This window comes from Mytilus galloprovincialis, chromosome 5, assembly GCF_965363235.1.
Source record: "Mytilus galloprovincialis chromosome 5, xbMytGall1.hap1.1, whole genome shotgun sequence".
Taxonomy (NCBI): domain Eukaryota; kingdom Metazoa; phylum Mollusca; class Bivalvia; order Mytilida; family Mytilidae; genus Mytilus; species Mytilus galloprovincialis.
In genome coordinates this window covers 11,699,593-11,722,219 of record NC_134842.1, presented here as the reverse complement: position 1 = coordinate 11,722,219, position 22,627 = coordinate 11,699,593, and the positions used below count along the sequence as shown (strand labels likewise).

At 33.0% G+C, this 22,627-nt stretch overlaps 2 protein-coding genes across 7 annotated transcripts in view; one reads left to right on the top strand and one right to left on the bottom strand.

Annotated features, from left to right (window-relative positions):
* The window catches only part of LOC143075149 (replication factor C subunit 5-like), a 32,459-nt gene extending 13,894 nt beyond the window's left edge, over positions 1-18,565 (bottom strand). Inside the window, exons 1-4 of the mRNA XM_076250473.1 lie at positions 18,424-18,565; positions 13,486-13,550; positions 12,425-12,561; positions 7,001-7,080 (exon numbers count right to left, since the gene is read on the bottom strand). Coding sequence (XP_076106588.1) covers positions 7,001-7,080; positions 12,425-12,561; positions 13,486-13,550; positions 18,424-18,467 — 326 coding nt within the window. The 5' untranslated portion in view covers positions 18,468-18,565. The remainder of the gene's footprint in view (positions 1-7,000; positions 7,081-12,424; positions 12,562-13,485; positions 13,551-18,423) is intronic.
* Positions 18,566-18,692: 127 nt separating this feature from the next.
* The window catches only part of LOC143075147 (kinase suppressor of Ras 1-like), a 50,185-nt gene continuing 46,250 nt past the window's right edge, over positions 18,693-22,627 (top strand). For all 6 annotated transcript variants that reach the window (XM_076250468.1, XM_076250470.1, XM_076250471.1 and 3 more), the window contains exon 1: positions 18,693-18,857. In XM_076250468.1, the coding sequence (XP_076106583.1) occupies positions 18,693-18,857 (165 nt within the window). The remainder of the gene's footprint in view (positions 18,858-22,627) is intronic.

Sequence of the window (22,627 nt, the reverse complement as noted above, 5' to 3'; positions counted from 1 at the left end):
TGAGATTGGTGGCTCAAAAGATTTGGATTCAAAACAAAACTTTTTTTTAAAATTTACTGATAACAAAATAACAAAAACTGTAAAGTCAGTGCCCTAGACAGAAGGAACATGTGAAAAATCATTTTAACTTCAATTTCCAGTGAAAAAGTAGCATAGAACAAAGTGATGAAGAAATTGATTGTTTCATTTTGTTTTGCCTTTTTTGTCAGTGAAACTTGACTTAAATATATGATGCTTCATGTACATTTACTATTTCCTGGCATTAAACCTATTTAAACTTATTCATTCCAGCATCTGTGAAAAGATTACTTCATCATGGATGTCAAGCTCATATGCATGTTATCCTGCATAATTTGTGTAGTTAACACAGAATTAACTAAGGAACTAAAGAAGCAAATAGTGGATGGCCTTGCCAAGGGATCAGATATTGTCAATGACCTTACCAAATACCGTGATGACCAAGTTTTCAATACCATTCATAAGATGTCAAACTTCTTGGGACATGTTAATGGATTTGTGTCCTTCCTGAAAAATTATGATCCGAAAACCGACAAGGATGATTTAACTAGAATGAAAAATGTCTTTGTAAATGCAAGTGAAAAACTAGAACAAATTACAAGATCAAGGAAAGTAGAACCATTTCTTAGACCTGTCTTCTATGAAATTCGTAGCACAGAGTTCAGTTTTAAGCTATTGAACAATTTTTTGGACAAGATAGAACGGCTCTCTTGCAAAAATAAGACAGACTGCTACACTAAATTACAAGAAACCATGGAACTTTTTGAGTATGATTTTGATATCAAAGAACATTTAAATTCACTGATGGATATATTACTTGCAAAGAAATTCTATTCTAAATCTGCAATAAGAAAGGATGAATCTGCCTGCAAAATCAATGAAATAATGAAAACAATGAGGAAAGCCTTAGTTACTGCATTTAAAGCTGAACAAATTATCATGTTTTACAAGAAAATCACTGTTGAAAATTTTGATTTCATTCAAGAAATAAATCAATGGAATAAACTCATGTATGGCCTACGAGGTAAGGCATATGACATTATTGGTCAATGTTACACAGTAGACAAATGTCAACGCCAATGTGGTCAGGGTCAATGTGTGAAATGGCAGGATTTAGAAAGACCCACATGTATATGTCCACCATACAAAGAAGGACGGGAATGTCAGATTAGTAATCAAATACATTTAATTCAAGAAATACAAGAAATTGTATCTTTTTCTTCAAAGATCCTGCAACTCCAAAATACTGCAAATCAAATAAAACATTTTGCTTTAACACCAACCCATTGCATCCATAAAACTTTTGAAAATGTCAATAATGTTATTCTCAGGATGATACAACAAGAACCAAAATCTGCTATACATCAAGAAGAGCTTGGTATTTATTATTCAACATTTCTCCGATTACAATATTTGACTTACAAAATGAAAAGCTACGTCAACTGCAAGAATTCAAGATCCTTAAACAATACTGCTATTACTCAAATCAGAATGTATACAAGGAGATTACCAGAGGTACTGTATAACATACATAAATTCATAACAGGCAACGCAGATTATTCCCTATTCAAAGAAGAACCAATCTTGGTAAAATTCATTGATCGAAATTTCAACAGTGTTGAAGGATGCAGTAATAAATACAAACAGTTAATTGATTCTTTCTGGCAGAGGGTTCAACTTTTACAACTTAGAGGATACTTAATGTGGTTGCAAGCATCTAACTTACTATCAACATCAACAGATCATGTCTTAATGCTATACCCTGATCGAGTTCAATCACAACTTACCACAATGAACAAACTAACATGCTCTCCCGAGGTTAAGTACTCCCAAAATATACACTGCAGCGGGGGATATTATGTGACGCCAAAGGTTAAGCTTACAACTGATTGTAAGCCTGGTTATTATCGAGTTGGAAAGTCTGAGGTTCAGTGCTTGCAATCACTGCCAATATGTACACCTTGTAACTGTTACAAGGAGAGAACCCTTTCATCAAACTGTAAAGATTCCACTGGAATATGTAATTGTAAACAAACATATTACAGTACCAAATGTAAAAGCGGTGATTGTGTTTGGGGAAGCTGGACGGGATGGTCATCCTGCGACAAATCGTGTAACTATGGAGGCTCGCAGACAAGAACACGAACCTTTGCTATTCATCCTCTTGGAGGTGGAAAAAAATGCCAAGGGTCAGAAAAAGAAAAACGTCCATGTTTCAAGGGATGTTGCAGTAGTCAGTTTCACTGTTCTAATAACAAGAAATGCATTCCAAGCTCTCAGAAATGTAACTATATAAATAATTGTGGTGACAACCAAGATGAAAACAGCTGCTCAGAACACTGCTTCAGCAAAACTACAGGGTCAACTTTGGATGGTGGACATGGTAACACATTATTTCTTGATAGGCAAAGTGTCAGCTGTGGTTCTTCAGGGTATGCTATGAAACAAGCAACACCCGTATTAGCTACCAAATTACATGTTGTAAAATGTTGCAAAAAGTCTGCACTACTCAAACCCATCATAATGGATACACAGATGAAGGTAGAGGACATGTGCATTATCTAGACCGACAGAATGTAATTTGTCCTAAAAATGGGTTTCTTAGTCACTTTCACCTAAATCGAGTCGGAGGAGGAGGAGCTTACAGATATACATATACATGCTGTCAGACTTATTCATCTTACCAGACTAGGATGTCATGCTATCATTCTAGTACAAGAGGAGACTCAGATGGCAATGGGAATTTTCTATTTCTAGACAGACAAAACGTGGAATGTAAAAAGAGATATTTCATCAGCAGTTTTCAACTAAAACGACCAACTCATTCCACAATAAACTATAGTTTTGCATGCTGTCGTATTCAACCATGATTATTTAGAAATAAACCAAACAAACCATGTACATGTACTATGCATATTTTAAAACAATTTCAATCTTTGACCATTTTAATATATAATAAATATTTGGAGACTTCCTTTAAAGAGACTTTGTCTGCTAAGATATATGTATCACAATGTTCAATTTCAAGATTAATAAAAAAAAATTAAAGTATTCAGAAGCATGTTTTTCTAGGAGACATGTTATTTGTTTCCACAAGGCTCACACATTGACTTTAAAATTGAGAATGGAAATGGGGAATGGGTCAAGAGACAACAACCCGACCATAGAAGAGCAGACAACAGCAGAAGGTCACCAACAGGTCTTCAATGAAGCGAAAAATTCACACACACTCAGAGGCGTCCTTCAGCTGGCCCCCAAACAAATACATAAACTAGTCTAGTGTTAATGAACGCCATACTAAACTCCAAATTGTACACAAGAAACTAAAATTGAAAATAATACAAGACTAACAAAGGTCAGAGGCTCCTGACTTGGGACAGGCGTAAAAATGCGGCGGGTTAAACATATTTAGGAGATCTCAACCCTCCCCCTATACCTCTAGCCAATGTAGAAAAGTAAATGCATAACATTACGCACATTAAAATTAAGTTCAAGAGAAGTCTGAGTCTGATAACAGAAGATGTAACCAAAGAAAATAAACAAAATGACAATAATACATAAATAACAACAGACTACTTGCAGTTAACTGACATGCCAGCTCCAGACTTCAATTACACTGATTTGTCTACATAAATATAAGCCAGCTAAAACAGTTTTGAAAGCATGACAGAGGGGTAAATAAAAATCTTCTTGATCTAATGTTTCTCCTCTGTATTGAGTAATTTTAACAGACCAGTGTTTTAATGTTTTACAATTTGACCTTCTGTAGATTCAGATATCCATGTGTGCATTTATTATTGCATTTTCACATTTTATTGGTAACAAGAATGTGTCCCCAGTACACGGATGCCCATCCGCACTATCATTTTCTATGTTCAGTGGACCGTGAAAATGGGGTTAAATCTCTAATTTGGAATTAAAATTAGAAAGATCATATCATACAGAACATATGTACTAAGTTTCAAGTTGATTAGACTTCAACTTCATCAAAAACTACCTCGACCAAAAACTTTAACCTGAAGCGGGACAGACGGACGAACGAACGAACGGACGCACAGACCAGAAAACATAATGCCCATAAATGGGGCATAAAAATATGAGAGTAAATTAATGCGATTCCAAAATTTTGTTAAGATAAATCACTTCTGATATCATAATTATGAGATTTTATTGTTTCAAACCTGGTGCTGTCACATTTTTAGCATCAATGCAAACATCACAATAATATCTAAATTTACAGTATTTAAGAAATACAACCCTTTCTAATTCTTGGTGCCTGTGGTTGACTGCCAATTTCCTTTCAATGTTTTTTTTTCTCTTTAACATAAAACATGGTATTGGTTATATTGAGAGAAGTAGACTGACCTATAGTTACTTACATTTGAGTCTATTAGCTTCAGGTTGACAGTTGTCTCCTTTCTTACGTGTTGGTTTAAGAAGTAAATCTACAGTCAACTCTGATATTGTGGGTTCCAACCCTGCTTGTAACAAGGTTTGTTTGGCTCTAATCTAAGAGAATAGCTAGTTTTCCTTGCAATGTCAATGATTATTAATTTTCTTCCATAAAATGGTTGCCATGTACTGTGAATTTCGGTACCAATTTTCATTGGCCATGTGAACACCAATTAATTTTTGATCATTTTCAGTTGTAAATTGTAACAACAATAACTTAGCGATGATGTGATCACATATATCCCCACCTTGCAGAAAACTCATTAACGTACAAGAATGTGTCCAAAGTACACAGATGCCCCACTCAATCATTTTCCATGTTCCATGAAATAGGGTAAAAATCTAATTTGGCATTAAAATTAGAAAGATTATACTATAGGGAACATGTGTACTAAGTTTCAAGTTGATTTGACTTCAATTTCATCAAAAACTACCTTGACCAAAAACTTTAAACTGAAACTCCCACTTTCATTTTCTATGTTCAATGGACCGTGAAATTGGGGTCAAGTCTAATTTGGCTTTAAAATTAGAAAGATCATATCATAAGCAACAAGTGTACTAAGTTTCAAGTTGATTTGACTTCAGCTTCATCAAAAACTACCTTGACCAAAAACTTTAACCTGAAACTCTTCTTTTCATTTTCTATGTTCAATGGACTGTGAAATTGGGGTCAAAAGTCTAATTTGGCTTTAAAATTAGAAAGAACTTATCACAAGCAACAAGTGTACTAAGTTTAAAGTTGATTGGACATCAGCTTTTCAAAAACTACCTTGACCAAAAACTTTAACCTGAAACTCCCACTTTCATTTTCTATGTTCAATGGCCCATGAAATTGGGGTCTGTACTAAGTTTCAAGTTGATTGGACTTCAGCTTCATCAAAAACTACCTTGACCAACCGTGAAATTGGGGTCAAAATTCTAATTTGGCTTCAAAATTAAAAAGATCATATCATAAGCAACAAGTGTACTAAGTTTCATGTTGATTGGACTTCAATTTCATCAAAAACTACCTTGACCAAAAACTTTAACCTAAAAACTCTCACTTTCATTTTCTATGTTCAATGGACCGTGAAATTGGGGTCAAAAGTCTAATATGGCTTTAAAATTAGAAAGATCATATCATAAGCAACAAATGTCCTAAGTTTCAAGTTGATTGGACTTCAGCTTCATCAAAAACTACCTTGGCTAAAATCTTAAACCTGAAGCGGGACGAACGAACTAACAAACGGACGAATGAACGGAGCCACAGACCAGAAAACATAATGCCCCTCTACCATCGTAGGTGGGGCACAAAAATGCAAAACCCAAGTTGAATGAGCCTTGTTAAGGTTATTCACGAGCTCCTGAATATATTAGTATTTTTTAAATTATCTGAATATGAGGCACAACAAAAGGAAATCATATGAAAACAAAGAAGTTCGTCAACTGTTCTCTTTAATATATAAGTTCCTTGCAAGTATGTATGTGATAGTCGATTTATTTGGCTCACACACCGACAAGGACATACAATCACTCCTGAATTTTGGTTATGGTTATTATACCAAACTACAGTCTGCGCCAAAAACCTTTTCATCTACTAATCCTGAATCTAAATATCAAAACTTGTCCCTATAGGACTATATAAAATTTTGAAAATTTTCACTAGTCCGAATCAATATTTACTAGTCTGGGGAATCTAACTATTAGCTAACGGTGCAGACTGCAAACTATTGATATTGCTTGTTTATTTTTCCAAGTATGGTAAATTGTTTTGAACAAAATGTTGTCATGATTTATAAGAGTGAAGTGTGAGCCAGGTTCTGCTTTATTAGCATGACATTTAATATCAGACATATCAGAGGCAACATTTGTAATGTGTTAATTTTTATTAATGATATCTGAGACCTGTGTCATAGCAGTCTCAGATGATATCCATGTTTAAAGCTATCTTTTTATTTTGTCACTGCTGACAGTGGAATATTTGGATTCCCTTCTTAGCCCCAAACATGATGTAATTTTGTTGTCTCAGTTGATTGTGTAGACTTAATGGTCTTGAATACACATTATAACTCAAAATTTTTAAGTCAGTCAATCTGATTAAAATAAATACCCTGTACTCAAGCTTTGTTTTTCAAGGTTCTGACAACTCTCGGTTTTACTTTCTGTTCAGGTAATTATTACATCAACCAATGAAATTACAGCCTTCAAATTTTTCAGGGTGTGTGTTTTAATCTATCAACACCAGAGGTTCCTGATGGATCTTTAAAATGGAGAACAGAATGGAGCATTATCTGAGTCCTTGTTAGCAAAGATTAGAAGCATGATCAGTACTTCATTCAGATTGATTGTTTAAATTTGCTGTCGTGTTAATATTGGAAAAGAATTATGTGAAATATAAAATCTTCAAAGACATTAACCGAAAAAATTGTTACACTTGTCCAAAGTCAACTATATACCAACCTTTGGCATTTAGCTTGTTGCTAAAATGGCCGCAAATCACCGAGTCAGGACAGTTCATTTGATAATTGATGAATTGTAGAATAGTACTTACTTGAATATGGTTCTTGTACTTGCAAAACTAAGTATTTGTCCTCTCACTATTCCTATTCCTCTGTCGTCTGAGGCATTCAACTGTTAATAATGTGAATCAATAGTGTAAGTCACATACAGCAATGAAAGGCTTTGATTTAAAACAAATATAAGGAGACAAAAAATTAGCAAAGACTAATGAGTAGGGAAAAACAAGAGTGCACACACTGAAATGTCTTGCCTTCTTTACTAATTATTGATATTATGTTGATAGTCCTAAATATAAAGGTTTATTACAACTGTCACATAAACTTAATATTAACCCAGCAAACTAAACATTGATCAGTGAACCATGCAAATGAGGTCAAGGTCAGATGAACCATGCCAGGCAGACATGTACAGCTAACAATTCTTCCATACAACAAATATAGATGACCTATTGCTTATAGTTTAAGAATAACAGACCTAAACACAAAAACTTAACACTGAGCAATAAACCTTGAAATGAGGTCAAGGTCAAATAAAACCTGTGTGACTGACATATAGATCATAAAATATTTCCATACACCAAATATAATTGACCTATTGTATATAGCATTAGAAGAAAAAAAGTCCAACTTAACTATAACCACTGAACCATGAAAATGAGGTCAAGGTCAGATGACACCTGCCAGTTGGACATGTACAACTTACAGTCCTTTCATACACTGAATATACAAGACCTATTGCTTATAGTATCTGAAAAATGGACTTGACCACCAAAACTTAACCTTGTTTACCGATCCATGAAATGAGGTTGAGGTAAAGTGAAAACTGTCTGACTGGCATGAGGACCTTGCAAGGTACGCACATACTAAATATAGTTATCCTATCTATAATACTAAAATTACGAGGTCCAATTTGTCAGCCGTCATCACGTAAAAACGACGAATCAAAGAATTCAACTTTATATATAACTAATATAGTTCAAAGGTGTAAATTAAAAATTACACCATTCCAGGCCCTTTTGTTTTCCACGTAATTAATATTGCCAATAATTAAGAAGTTCCGGGTCGAGTCCGATACCGATACCAATTGTATATTCACCTGTTACCTATTACCTTATCTGTACGTTTCGCATCTGACAGGCGCACCAACAAACGGTGTATTCAGGATTAATATGCTATATATACACGGGTCATAATCACAGGGTTGACACTACTAAATTGTCAAATTGTTACCTATTGTAGTATTTTAATCAGTAAGACTTTCTATAACAATACGAATACTAACAAGAGGCTCTCAAGAGCCTGAATCACTCACCTGGTAAACAATGCCTTATTAACTAAATTAATAAATTAATGTTTGTTGTAAATTAAACAGAGTAACAAAGGCCATGTACTATCCTGGAAATACCTTTTAAAGCCTCTTAGGAACCTCTGGAAAGAAATGGGCATGAGTTCGCCCTACACTTGATTAAGATACAGTCTAGGTCAATCTGATGATTCACAATACAATTGCTATTAACAGTTTATCTGTATCTATAATAATATTCAAGATAATAACCAAACACTGCAAAATTTCTTTAAAATCATCAATTCAGGGGCATTATACCTGAAAAACCAGTTACCCAATTCGGCTGAAAATTTCAGGACAGGTAGACCTTGACCTAATAAATACTTTAACTTCTTGTCTTATTTGCTCTAAATGCTGGAGTTTTTGAGATATAAGCCAAAAACTGCATTTTACCCTGTGTTCTATTTTTAGCCATGACGGCCATGTTTTTTGACGAAATAGAAAATAAAACACAAACTTTATTTTATACACCCTACTGATCATTCAGTTGAAGTTTGGTTGAATTTGGTTGAGTAGTTTTAGAGGAGAAGATTTTTTAAAGTTAGCAAATATGAAGAACAAATTGTGAAAAATTGTCATTAAAGGACAATAACCCCTTAAGGGGTCAATTGACAATTTTGGTCATATTAACTTATTTGTAGATCTTACTTTGCTGATCATTTTTGCTGTTTACAGTTTATCTTTATCTATAATAATATTCAAGGTAATGACCAAAAACTGCAAAATTTCCTTAAAATTACCAATTAAGTGGCAGCAACCCAACAATGGGTTGTTTGATTCATCTGAAAATTTCAGGGCTGATAGATCTTGACCTAATGAACATTTTTACCCCCGTCAGATTTGCTCTAAATGCTTTCGTTTTTGAGATACAAGCCAAAAACTGCATTTGACCCCTATGTTCTATTTTTAGCAATGGCGACCATGTTTGTTGATAGATCAAAACTTCGGATACAATTTATAAACTAGATACCCTAAGGAACATTCAGTTAAAGTTTGGAAGTATTTGGCCTAGTAGTTTCAGAGGAGAAGATTCTTGAAATAGTTTACGACGACAGACGACGACGACAACAGACGACGGACGACAACGGACGCCAAGTGATGGCATAAGCTCACTTTGGCCCTTCGGGCCACGTGAGCTAAAAATCTGGACTAAAAATAAGGCGTATAGGTACAGTTTTCAATTTGTTAGCGGGCAGGACGTAAAACAGCGAATCAAAGAATTCAACTTTATTTATAACTAATATAGGACAATGCTGTTGATTAAAAAATACTCCATTCCAGGACCTTTTGTTTTCCAAATAGTTAATATTACCAATAATTGATAAGTTCCAGTTCGACGGGTTCAAACAGAAAGATTTGAAAGCAGAAAAAACTGTGTATCTTATAATCGGCATGACTTTATCAGATGACAATACTAATACTAAAATAAGGCTTGCGCATAGTTATATACTTTAATTCAGTCACGGACCCGCGATATCACGGGTGTGTTCTAGTTACTTATAATAAGATAGAATTTAACAATACAAGAAAATCTTATCTTTTTTTTCAAGTAGTCACTGATTGACTGAACCATGAAAATGAGGTCAAGGACATTGGACATGTGACTGACGGAAACTTCGTAACATGAGGCATCTATATACAAACTATGAAGCATCCAGGTCTTCCACCTTCTAAAATATAAAGCTTTTAAGAAGCTAGCTAACGCCGCAGCCGGATCACTATCCCTATGTCGAGCTTTCTGCGACAAAAGTATTACTATTTAAAACTTATCTTTGGTTTTAAATCTAAATTGTTGTAACTTTTTACATGTATGTGTTCATTTTCTATCCTGAAACACTTGATTGTAATAAAGTTTTGGCTTCATAAAATCAAGATGACTGCCATTCAAACACTTCAGAGCAAAAAAGTTCTAAATTATTCTGATAAAATAGAAAAAATTCTATCATGGCATATGTTCTACACTCATTAAAAGATTGGTACTGTTTTTGTCAACACTTTACACTTAACAAGACTCTGTATAAAGATTTGACAAAAATATGAAGCATACACATGTTAAAATTGGTACAGAGACTGGCATGAAAGATTTACTTTTCTCCCATTAAATTTTCAAACAAGAATGTGTCCACAGTACACGGATGCCCCACTCACACTATCATTTTCTATGTTTAAAGGACTGTGAAATTGGAATAAATTCTCTAATTTGGCATTAAAATTAGAATGATCTTATCAAAGGGAACATGTATACTAAGTTTCAAGTTGATTGGACTTCTACTTCATCAAAAACTACCTTGACCAAAAACTTTAACCTGAAATTTGCACTATCATTTTCTATGTTCAGTGAACCGTAAAATTGGGGTCAAAACTATAATTTGGCATTTAAATTAGAAAGATCATATCATAGGGCACATGTATACTAAGTTTCAAGTTGATTGGACTTCAACTTCATCAAAAACTACCTTGACCAAAAACTTTAACCTGAAGCCAAAAACTTTAACCTGAAATTTGCACTATCATTTTCTATGTTCAGTGAACCGTAAAATTGGGGTCAAAACTCTAATTTGGCATTTAAATTAGAAAGATCATATCATAGGGCACATGTATACTAAGTTTCAAGTTGATTGGACTTCAACTTCATCAAAAACTACCTTGACCAAAAACTTTAACCTGAAATTTGCACTATCATTTTCTATGTTCAGTGAACCGTAAAATTGGGGTCAAAACTCTAATTTGGCATTTAAATTAGAAAGATCATATCATAGGGCACATGTATACTAAGTTTCAAGTTGATTGGACTTCAACTTCATCAAAAACTACCTTGACCAAAAACTTTAACCTGAAGCCAAAAACTTTAACCTGAAATTTGCACTATCATTTTCTATGTTCAGTGAACCGTAAAATTGGGGTCAAAACTCTAATTTGGCATTTAAATTAGAAAGATCATATCATAGGGCACATGTATACTAAGTTTCAAGTTGATTGGACTTCAACTTCATCAAAAACTACCTTGACCAAAAACTTTAACCTGAAATTTGCACTATCATTTTCTATGTTCAGTGAACCGTAAAATTGGGGTCAAAACTCTAATTTGGCATTTAAATTAGAAAGATCATATCATAGGGCACATGTATACTAAGTTTCAAGTTGATTGGACTTCAACTTCATCAAAAACTACCTTGACCAAAAACTTTAACCTGAAGCCAAAAACTTTAACCTGAAATTTGCACTATCATTTTCTATGTTCAGTGAACCGTAAAATTGGGGTCAAAACTCTAATTTGGCATTTAAATTAGAAAGATCATATCATAGGGCACATGTATACTAAGTTTCAAGTTGATTGGACTTCAACTTCATCAAAAACTACCTTGACCAAAAACTTTAACCTGAAGCCAAAAACTTTAACCTGAAATTTGCACTATCATTTTCTATCAGTGAACCGTAAAATTGGGGTCAAAACTCTAATTTGGCATTAAAATTAGAAAGATCATATCATAGGGAACATGTGTACCAAGTTTGAAGTCGATTGGACTTCAACTTCATCAAAAACTACCTTGACCAAAAACTTTAACCTGAAGCGGGACAGACGGACGAACGGACGAACGGACGAACGAACGGACGAACGGACGCACAGACCAGAAAACATAATGCCCCTCTACTATCGTAGGTGGGGCATAAAAAGAAATTTCAATTCATCTAAATTTTACAAACTAGCACATGTAGCAAGAGCTGTAACTCTTTAAATTTTTACTGTTTTACATGAATAGCTTTTAAAATTCTAGTCTTAGGAATAACTTTTAGACAAAGGCTCTTCAAACAAACCCTAACTCATGAGGAATAGTGGCTACTTGACCAAATTTATGAGGTAGTACCCACTTATACTTTATAAAATTGAGAATGGAAATGGGAATTGGGGAATATGTCAAAGAGACAACAACTGATCAAAGAGCAGATAACATAGTATTCATTAAATACTACTCTTAGTTAAAACGTTTAAAATGGCTGTTACTTCTACAAAATTTCATGAAACCAGACTTTCCAAATGTAAATTTTTCAATGACTGCTATTTTAACAGTTCTCCATACTTGATACACATTATTTATAATCTCATACAAACCTCTAGCACCATAGAATTAAATTCTTTAGGTGAGTAAATCTGTTTAGCCACAGCCAATATAGTACTAGTCTTCCCTGTTCCTGGTGGTCCATAGAACAACAGATGTGGTAATCGCTCTTCCTTCACAAATTTACCAACTGAAAAATAATAAAACAAACATTCAGTTCAGAGGTTGTCGTTTGTTGATCATAAGTATTTTCCGTTTTAAAAAGATTAAGACCTTTTGGTTTTCTAGTTTGAATGGTTTTCACCTGTCTTTTTTTTTTTAACCAATAATCATAATGGATTACTTTTACAAATTATGATTTGGATGGAGAGTTGTCTCATTGGCATTCATACAACATCTTCTTATATCTGTTCATCCCATCATTGGAATCGACTTTCATCAATTAATATTGTTAATACCGTTTTGTTTTGTATGGTTTTAATTTTGAAAATAAGAGATAAGGAAAAATGTATTTCGTCCACTATATTTTGTGGTTCCCAGCTGAAAACAAACAATAATATACTCTCAAATTTGTATATCTGTCTAAATAGATCTCTATGAAACTAGATTTGTCCGAACAGCATGAATGGCTCCACTTGATCTGTAACTCATCATGGTAAACTGACAATCAGCTCAATACAGGGAGAACATTTCAGGGACTGAATTTTGGGCTCACCCTTGACCATTGTTGACACGAGTATGGTTTTGAGGAAATGATGATAGTCTGTTGAAAAGGGACGATAAATGACTGACGTGTTAAGAGAGCGCAGTATCTCTTGCATGTAAAAGAAACCCTTTTAAATTTCGAAAAAAAGGCAGCACTTGCACCCACAAAGTGGAAAGGGATTAATATAAGTTGCAATTACTTGTTTCCCAATCCACTATAAATAAATATGTTTAAACTAAACTGTTTGTTTCAGAATTATAGATAAGACAGGGCAAATAAAAGATTTCAGACTAGAAAGTTATAGTCTATCACTAATGACCTATTCCTTGAATGTCTTTTAATGTTAGAGCAGAACACTCATAATTTAGTGTGCAACTACATAAAGATTGATTGAATGTTACATCTTACTTGTTGATATTATATCTGTATGTGATATCAGGTCATCTAACTGTTTTGGTCTATATTTTTCAACCCTGAAAAAATAATAATTATGGTATGAATTAGATGAATGTATATAACTTATAAGAGTTAAAATAAATATGTGCAAGTGTATTGCGGGCTGTTTAACCAACCCTAATGTTGAACACAATTTCCCCCCATAAACTTTTCACCAAATGACAAATGTTGTAACTGCCAACTTATCAATCATCCGACCTGCCAACTGGTAAGGCCAAAATAATCAAAGAGCTGAAGAGCTCTGAGGGAAAAGACGACCATTGTTTCAATTTTTAGGGGGGTATCTTTTGATAGTCTTCATACAAAGAATGGGCAAAAGAACAGCTAGAACATATAGAAAGGCTAACAATAATGAAACTAATTGTTGTTTATTGTTATTTCATTTCCTTAGTCAAGAATTTATCATAGAGACAATTTGGACCAATGAAATCTGCACCTTCTAAATCAAAACATTTGATTAAAGTTGGGAGTTAATTATCTAAAATTCAATTGAATTTAACAACTACTACACTATATTTTAGAATTTTAATTATGTACAACTGAACGGCAGGCTAAGACCATTCTCAATTTTTTGTGACAGTATTCTCAAGAAAGTAAGGACTGAAAAATCTATTCAGTTTTAATTTTCCATTGATAAAGTTCCCAGTTACAACTCTCATCACAGGGATACATGTACTTATAAAATCAAATATGATTGATATAAGCTGTGTGAAGTTTGTTTCCAGATCCCACATTTTGATATATCTGTAAAATTCATGAATAAATAGCTTTAAACTACAAAAAGCAATATTTAAAAAAAAAATGAAAAAAATAATGACCACTACAATAAATATGTTGGTACGCAAAATTATTTTTTAATTGATGACTACTTATCATATATATACTTAATGTGACATTTTTAGTGTTCAGATACATTAACTTTCATTTTAGTGGGTAATTACTCATCAATTGAGGTGCTCCTTAATTGGAGAAAGATTCTAAAAACATAACTTTACAGAAAGAATGAAAACTGCAGTTACTCTCCCCAATCTCAATAGGTATAAACTACAAAAAGCTACATTTAATTTTTTTTATTTTTTTTTTACCATTTCAATAATTATGTTGGTACACAAAATTTTTTCATATAGAAGACTACTTATCATATACTAAATGTCACATTTTAAGTGTTCAGAAACATTTACTTTGATTTTAGTGTATAATTACTCATCAATGGAGGTGCACCTGAATTGGAGGAAGATTCTAAAAACAGAACTTTACAGAAACAATGAAAACTGTCGTTTCTCTCCCCAATCTCATGTATCCCCATTGACATTGTTTACCGCGAAAGTTGACCTACAAATTATCTGATTATAGCCTCAGATTAAAGCATTGCATGTTGGTGTGTGAATGATCTACACTACAGCAAACATCATTAGGTTTACATTTAACAAATACGGATTTTAAATTAGTATACAAATACTGTGAATGATTTTTATAATGAATAAAGGATATCCCCGTGTGGCATTCCAACAATGACGTCACTAGGTTAGATATATTTAGAATATTTCATAATACTGATTTTTCCGGACTGTAAAAGAAACGTATATGGGACAACATCCCTAATGCGCCTCGAAATGAGGAACTCAAAAGTCACGTGTAAAGAAAAAATCTCTGTGTAGTGATATTGGACATGTTTCTATTTTTAACATATGACTGAACTTAATTATTTGTGGTGATTAGGAAAGTAGAGGAACATAGAATAAATGTGTAAAAACTATGGAGCTATTGAATGTGTTCAAAGTATTAAATTTTCAAAGAACTTATTGTGTTAAAAAGGGGATATTTTACCACAAGGAGCCGCATCACAAAAGGATGTTCGGGGTTTGCTAATTTACGGAAAAAGTAATCTCACTTCATACCCCGAAAATTTAACCACATATGTGAAAATGTCACAGCTTCGAAACGAGCTATCATACATATCCAAGTTTACGATATGGACTGAGCTACAGGAAAAAACGTTACCATTACCGCCTATGTAAAAACAATTAAAGATATTGAGCCATATAGTGTAAGGGAAAGCTCTATATACGATAATTTCACGAGAAACAGAAGGGAAATGTGTAAAAAATGTATTTAAAGTCAATCTGTTCTCCTTGTCATCAATTTCAGTATGACATTTTTAGAGGGGTTTCCAAACTATCAAAACAAAATGATTGACGTGAGGGAATGATACTCTGGCCAACCCCATTAGGGAATTGACGACTTGAAGCCGTCTTTCCCCAAAAATAAATAGTGTTTCCTATTTCACCCCAAATTTTTTTTAGGTAGGGTAGGTAGGTAAAACATTTTATTTTATGAAAACTTTTTATTTTTTTCTATCGATGATAGCAGAAACAGGTTCCAAATGAAATCATTTGATGTGCCTGCATGTTTCTTTGATATTTAAAATAGTACTTAAATCTACAGCTTTTTTTAATTTTCTGTTTTAGTTCTGTGTAAGAAATATGAAAATAAACTTTAAATGCAAATTTTATGCATTTCATGGGTCATAATAGGAATATGTTCTTGCCGATTACTTATCTTAAAGCAAAATTGGCACTAAAAAATCTAGCATGGTATTATTATGTTTGGCTTTGTTGAACCTAACAATGTCAATGACACACAGGGTATACATGTGGGAAGAGATTCCTAGCGCCTTTTTTTATAGTAGTAAAAACACTGCAAATCGATGCTTAGCAGCAGCTGATTATGATTTTTCAAGGGGTAATATTCTTGCACCCTCTTTGTTTAATATATAGATGTGTTTTGATGTTTGATAGAATTTAATCTTGAAGAGTGGGGTTCTGAAAATATTAAAATTCCAGATTTGAGAAGAGTGAGAATGCGAAATATTTGCCTTATTAAATCTATTAATAGGACATTAATTTTTTTCCTTCTCTAGTATAAACTGTTGTTGGAACAGCCAGAGAAATATTAAAGAATAAAAGTAGACATGGTGCTGGGGCAGATTCATTTATTTATAAATGAACATGAATCATACATTTTTGTACACCATGTCTGCCTATAAGGGAGAGCTTTCTATTTCTCGTTACACATTGTCTGCCCCCTTGCCCTCATTAACTCAAACTGTCAAATGCTCAAAAGCATTAACAGCTGTTTAAGTTGCGTCATGAAAACAATTTCTTAAGAGCAGTTTTTACAACAAAAGTTGGATTGATTTTAGCAGTAAATTGATCTTATTTTACTCTTAAATTATCTGTCAATTAACCAACAAAATTAGATACAGTCTGTCCATCCTAAGACAGACTGAAAAATCCGGATTTTTAATAAAAAAAAATAAATTTTGTAATAAAATGTTTAGGGTCAGCGTCAAAAACGGAGTCTACCTGTCTTCATGTTTTTGACAACTTTATGACCTCCAGGTAATTAACATTTTTAACAGGTGTTACAAGTTGTGATTATAACTAATCCGCTTATCGCCATCGGATGGGTCACTAATCTCTTAATTATTATTAAACCCCATAATTGAATGACCATCATAATTTTTTCCACGGAAAATCAGTCAGTCGGCATTTCATTTCAGCAACCAGGAGTATAGTTTCGTCAATTAATCAAAAATGTAACAACCCGGACAGTTCGCATTTGAATTTCAATATTTCTCAAACGATCACAATCTGAAGTTCATTTGTCATAGATTCGTCATTCGAAGGCATTTTCGTCATATTTGATTTAAATTGTCATCAAAAACTTTCAACAATTTCCATTTAAAATAAAGAACTTCAATGTGTTTATTCAAAACTTTCACCAGTTAAACAGGTGCTTCCTGTATTGTGTTCTACGCATGCGTGAAAGTATTCCTTTGACTATTTATAGACTTTAAAAAACATAAAATACGAAATCATTTAGAATCAATTAAACGAGAGAGACAAATATATATCTCTTACTAAAAGAATTTAAATAAAAAAAATGATAATTTCCTGATGAATCCGGACTCGTTTTGAATTTATTATCCACGTGTCACTTCCCGTTTTCGTTTCATTTTAAAACCGAAAGTGGTAAACGTGGTCTATTGTTGATTTGTTTACAAGCTCCTTTCAGTCATTATAATAGTTCCAAAAAGGATTTTATACATTTCCAACTTGATAGAAATGATTTCCAAATATCAATTTAGACCTTTTATATGGATAATGATTAAGTAGTGAAATAATCATTGTAAATTTATTTCTGCTGTGATTCCTTGTTTAAAAAAATAGAATCCAACTTTTGTTGATCAGGAATGACCCCGGGAACAAACTGAAGAGAACTTGTGAACTAAATTTCTGGATTCCATGTCAGAATCTTTCATAATAATGGCCAATACAGTCAAATCATACAATAACTGCCAATCATGCTGGTGCCTGTCTGCCTTAATCCCTTAAAATCTAACAAAGTCAAAAGATGAAGCTAGTAATATACATCATTGGTCCCTTGCTTTTACACAAAATAAGGTTGATTTTAATAGCTCGCAAAAGTGACTAAAGCCCTCAAAATCCTAGCTTAAACCCTGATTATAGGGACAGAAGAATTCGGTCTACATTAAATATTAATCATTGAATCAATCATATGCATGTAATATTTGCCACTGGCACTGAATATTTAACACCTATTATATAATCCATCCTTTAGCAGGTACTGTTAGGGTGGGGTAATTTAGACTGATGTTCAGTGTAAAACGTCCGTCAGTGCCAGGATGTGTTAGTGGATACCCTACAATACATGTAACTATATCGATAGATCAAGGTCTACCTCCCCCTTTTTTCTTCTTTTTACAATGTGTTGTTTTATTAAGTTTAGTGTCAAACAATTTCATGATTTAAAACATGTTGTAAGATAAATGGCTGAAGTTGAAATAACGTAAATATCTTGTTATACCATGGTAAATTAGGATTTGTAGCTTTTTCTTCTTTTGTTGTCATTTCTCTTTCCCGGCAAATTTTATTACGTCTCGTCTAGGTCACGTGACGTCATTTTGCGAGAGTGCTTGCTTCGCAATATGGCGGAAATCATTTTGGACTGTCAAAAAATAACAAATGACGACTATTTTGTCACTTGTTGATCATTTTACATGTAAAAAAATAATTTGTTGCTAGGGAAGTTCAAAAGCATGCACCGTAATTTAGTGTATAGGTAACTTTAGGAAGATGGTAGACTCATCAGAGGCCGAAAATGGAGAGATCAAAAGGGCCATTTCAATGTGCACGACAGCGCAAGATATGATCGACTTTACGGCGATAAAATTGAAAGGATTACGTGAACAATGCGATCCTTCAGAAGAAATTACACAAAAAGAAATCAGGGATACGGAGGTATTCAAATAAGTGTTGCAACGCCCCTGATTAGCTTTTGTTTACGTCTCTAAAATGTAAACATTTAACAGCTGACTAATGCCGGAAGGCATTTAACCACCCGTCTTCATTACCTTGTTAATTGACACTACCTTGTTACTTGATCCATAATCTAATTAGGTGATTAACCAATTAACAGGAAGATTATTAATTAGTCAGTGAAAAAAATTGATTCAACAAATCGGACTTTGTTTTGTAAAATTTATAACATTTTAAATTTGGTAAACATTGAAACATATATTGAAAATGTTTATTGATGAATGTAATCATTCCTTATTGTATATACATGTACATTTTGTACTTAAAGATAATCAGCCAGTGTCAAAACCTCTAGCCATGACTATACTGACACTAGCATGATACATTTTGATAAGTATATAATAGATTTTTGAAAATAAATTAAAAAAATGTCTCTACTTTTGGCCTTTATACATGTTATATCGTTCATATGAATTTTGAATTGTTTTATGTTACATGTACAAGGTATAATTTTCTTTGGCACAAACTGTGTTTCATGGAAATCATCCAAGTAATATTTGTAGTTATTAGTTTTTTATTTTAAAAAGTTTTTTGAATAAAAAAAAATAAATGCAAGTTGTAAACTTCTATGTCATTTGTCCTCTGGTGGAAAATTGCCTCATTGACAATCGTATCACATCTAATTTTCATACATGTAGTCTTAGCCTACTAAAACATATATTTTATGTTTATAGTCATGATAGTTATTCTCCAATTTTTTCTTGTTTTCTTATAAGTTATAAAATAGTAATATCTGAAAGTCATGAAAATGGTTTACAAAATTTAGCTTTAAATGGAACGAATCATTTGTACGTGTACATGTGCTGAGATAGTGATGTATATGTTTGTCTAAGATTGTAATCAAAAGTTTAAGATCAAAGTTTTTATATCTAACACGTCTTTTTAGATTTTAAACTTTTGGACCTGAATAAGAAAAAAAAAGGTTAAAATAATGTACAAATGATGTATTGTTTGGATGTAAAAACTATAATTATGAAGACAGTGATCTCCCCAGACATTTCATTTAGCATCCTGGTAGGCAGGGAAATTTGAAATATCATCTTGTTTCTAAATATAATAGCATTGCTCGCATCCATAAAATAATCTACATGATCTATAAGAAAATCAATTCAGATAGCATCACATTACTGTCGAGAACACTGGATGGGTACATATGAAAAGCTACATGAATTTGAAATGGTCATGTATTAGACTTCACAAGTGTTTTTTATGCCCCAACTGCAATAGTGGACGGGCATTATGTTTTCTGGTCTGTGGTTTGTTCCTTAGTCTGTTCGTCCGTCCGTCCGTCTGTCTGTCCCTCTTCAAGTTAAAGTTTTTGGTGAAGGAAGTTTTTGATGAAGTTGAAGTTCGATCAACTTGAAACTAATTACAAATGTTCCGTATGATATGATCTTTCTAATTTTAATGCCAAATTAGAGTTTTGACCCCAATTTCACGGTTCACTGAACAGAAAATGATAGTCTGAGTGGGGCATCAGTGTACTGTGGACACATTCTTGTTTTTTTGTCTGTTTTATACACAGAAGTACAATGTTTTTGTTTTTATTGACAAATCACGTTGACACATTTTTAAGAAGAAAGTTTCATTATTCAGCTTACACTTACAATAAGAACATATTTAATGAACTTCCTTTTCTTAACGTTCATCAGGAAGACATCACTTTTCAAATAAATTTACTTCTGAAATTTAGAAGTGGAAACATTGTAATTAAAAGTAACCTTTGTAATAATGGTCTTGATACCTTAAAATGTATCTGATATCAAAAAAAAAAACATGAAAAAAATATGGAAAAATGAAATGAACAAGCAATACATTTGTACAGTCTGAAGTGAAATGGTTGCTCCCTTACATTCTTGTGAAATTGCTCCAATAATTTGAGATGATGCCATTCATGTTCTTGTTGAATATCAAAAGTTAATCCACCTGAATATGTGTGATAAGGACATTAAATGAGCAACCATCTTTGAAAATTTGAACTTTATATCACATCTGCACATGATGAGAAAATAAAAGTACATGTAGTTTTGTAAGACAGGAGAATCAATGACTAATATCCTAGAAGTTGTCAGCTATTTTAAAAGTGCTTGATGACTTTCAATAAACAAACAACTCTTGGGTCAATTTGTAGATCAGCATATAAGAACACTTGTCTATTGTTGACCTTAGTGTTGTTTGACCTTGTTATTTGGTTGCAAGTGATTTAAGTGGGTCATACATGTTCTTGTTATACATGTTGATAAGGAACAAAAGAAATGTGGTCACTTCTAAAAATTGGTAGAGCCAAATCAAGGGGTACAATCAAAATCACGTGATGGATATACACACACCGGAAGTTACAGTCGAACTCGCCGCTTGAAAGGTTAGTAGTTGCATTTTCTTGTTTATATCATTAAATTTTGATTAATAAGTTGGCACACCGAATGTCGGATAGTATGTAGTTTTAAAATACACGCTTGTTTTTGCTAGAAAGCGTGCAGTTATTGCAAACACTTCGACGGTGAAATTTTGGAACTGTGTCGAAGTGTTAGCATTAACTGCACGCTTTCCAGCAAGGATAATTGTGTATTTCAAAACTAGATAGTATCCTACATTCGGTGCACTACGTTATTTATTAAATTTTATTGATATAAACAAGTAAATACGACTACTTACCTTTCAAGCGGTCTGCTCGACTGTTACTTCCGGTGTGTGTATATCCATCACGTGATTTTGATTGTACCCCTTGCAAATGGAAATTTAGGGAATGCATTATTTTTGACTTTTTGACGGGGAAAATTAACCTGCCAGTTTGTATCCCAAACTACATGTATAAGTATAGTAAAGGTTGTTTTCTCAACTAGGATTTTTTTTTATCCTAGACATTATACTCTAGGCATTTAGTGAAATAACTGAAAGATCATTCAACTCTGTATATCCTTCAACCATAGATGATGCTCAAAATCCGTACCCCAAAGATAGAGCTCTGTAAAAGGCCTTGAAATGACAAATAAAAACAATTTAAACAAGAAAACTAATGGCCTGTTTATTTAGAAAATAGTAAACATAAACATAGCAAATATGATGTACATGTATAGCAACAACATGAACAAGACCTTTTGCAATATTTCATATGATAAGTTAAGTTGCATATAGCACCCCCACTAAAATATATACACTTTAAAAGGTGTTATCATAGAGATGGGGTGGCATCTGATGGAATGCTATATATAGAACCTTAACCATCATAACAATTTGTTTTAGTTTAGTAGGAACAATGAGAGAGTGCAACTGTCTTGTTAAGACATAAACACCTGTCATCAGACCATACCTAACTGCCATGTAATTGATTAACATGTCATTAATAAATAATAATTACATATCATTACTTTACCTTTGATGTTTAACAACCTACAACTACATTGTACAAATCATTTATTTACAATGTACTAATATATTTTGAACATGTATTGCTATGACCAAATTGTTCTTTGTTTGTTTGGCAATAAACATGATCAAATAAAGAACTATGATAAGCAAATGTACATATGTATTGCTGTAAATATATAATAATATATTCTTTGGAAATCCATGTAAGAATTTTGAAATTTCACTTTATTATCTGTATCTATCCCTGTGAAGATAGATGTGCATGGCATTTAAATGTTGGCTTAAATGTTTAAATGTCGTTGACTTGGCTTCCTTATACAAGA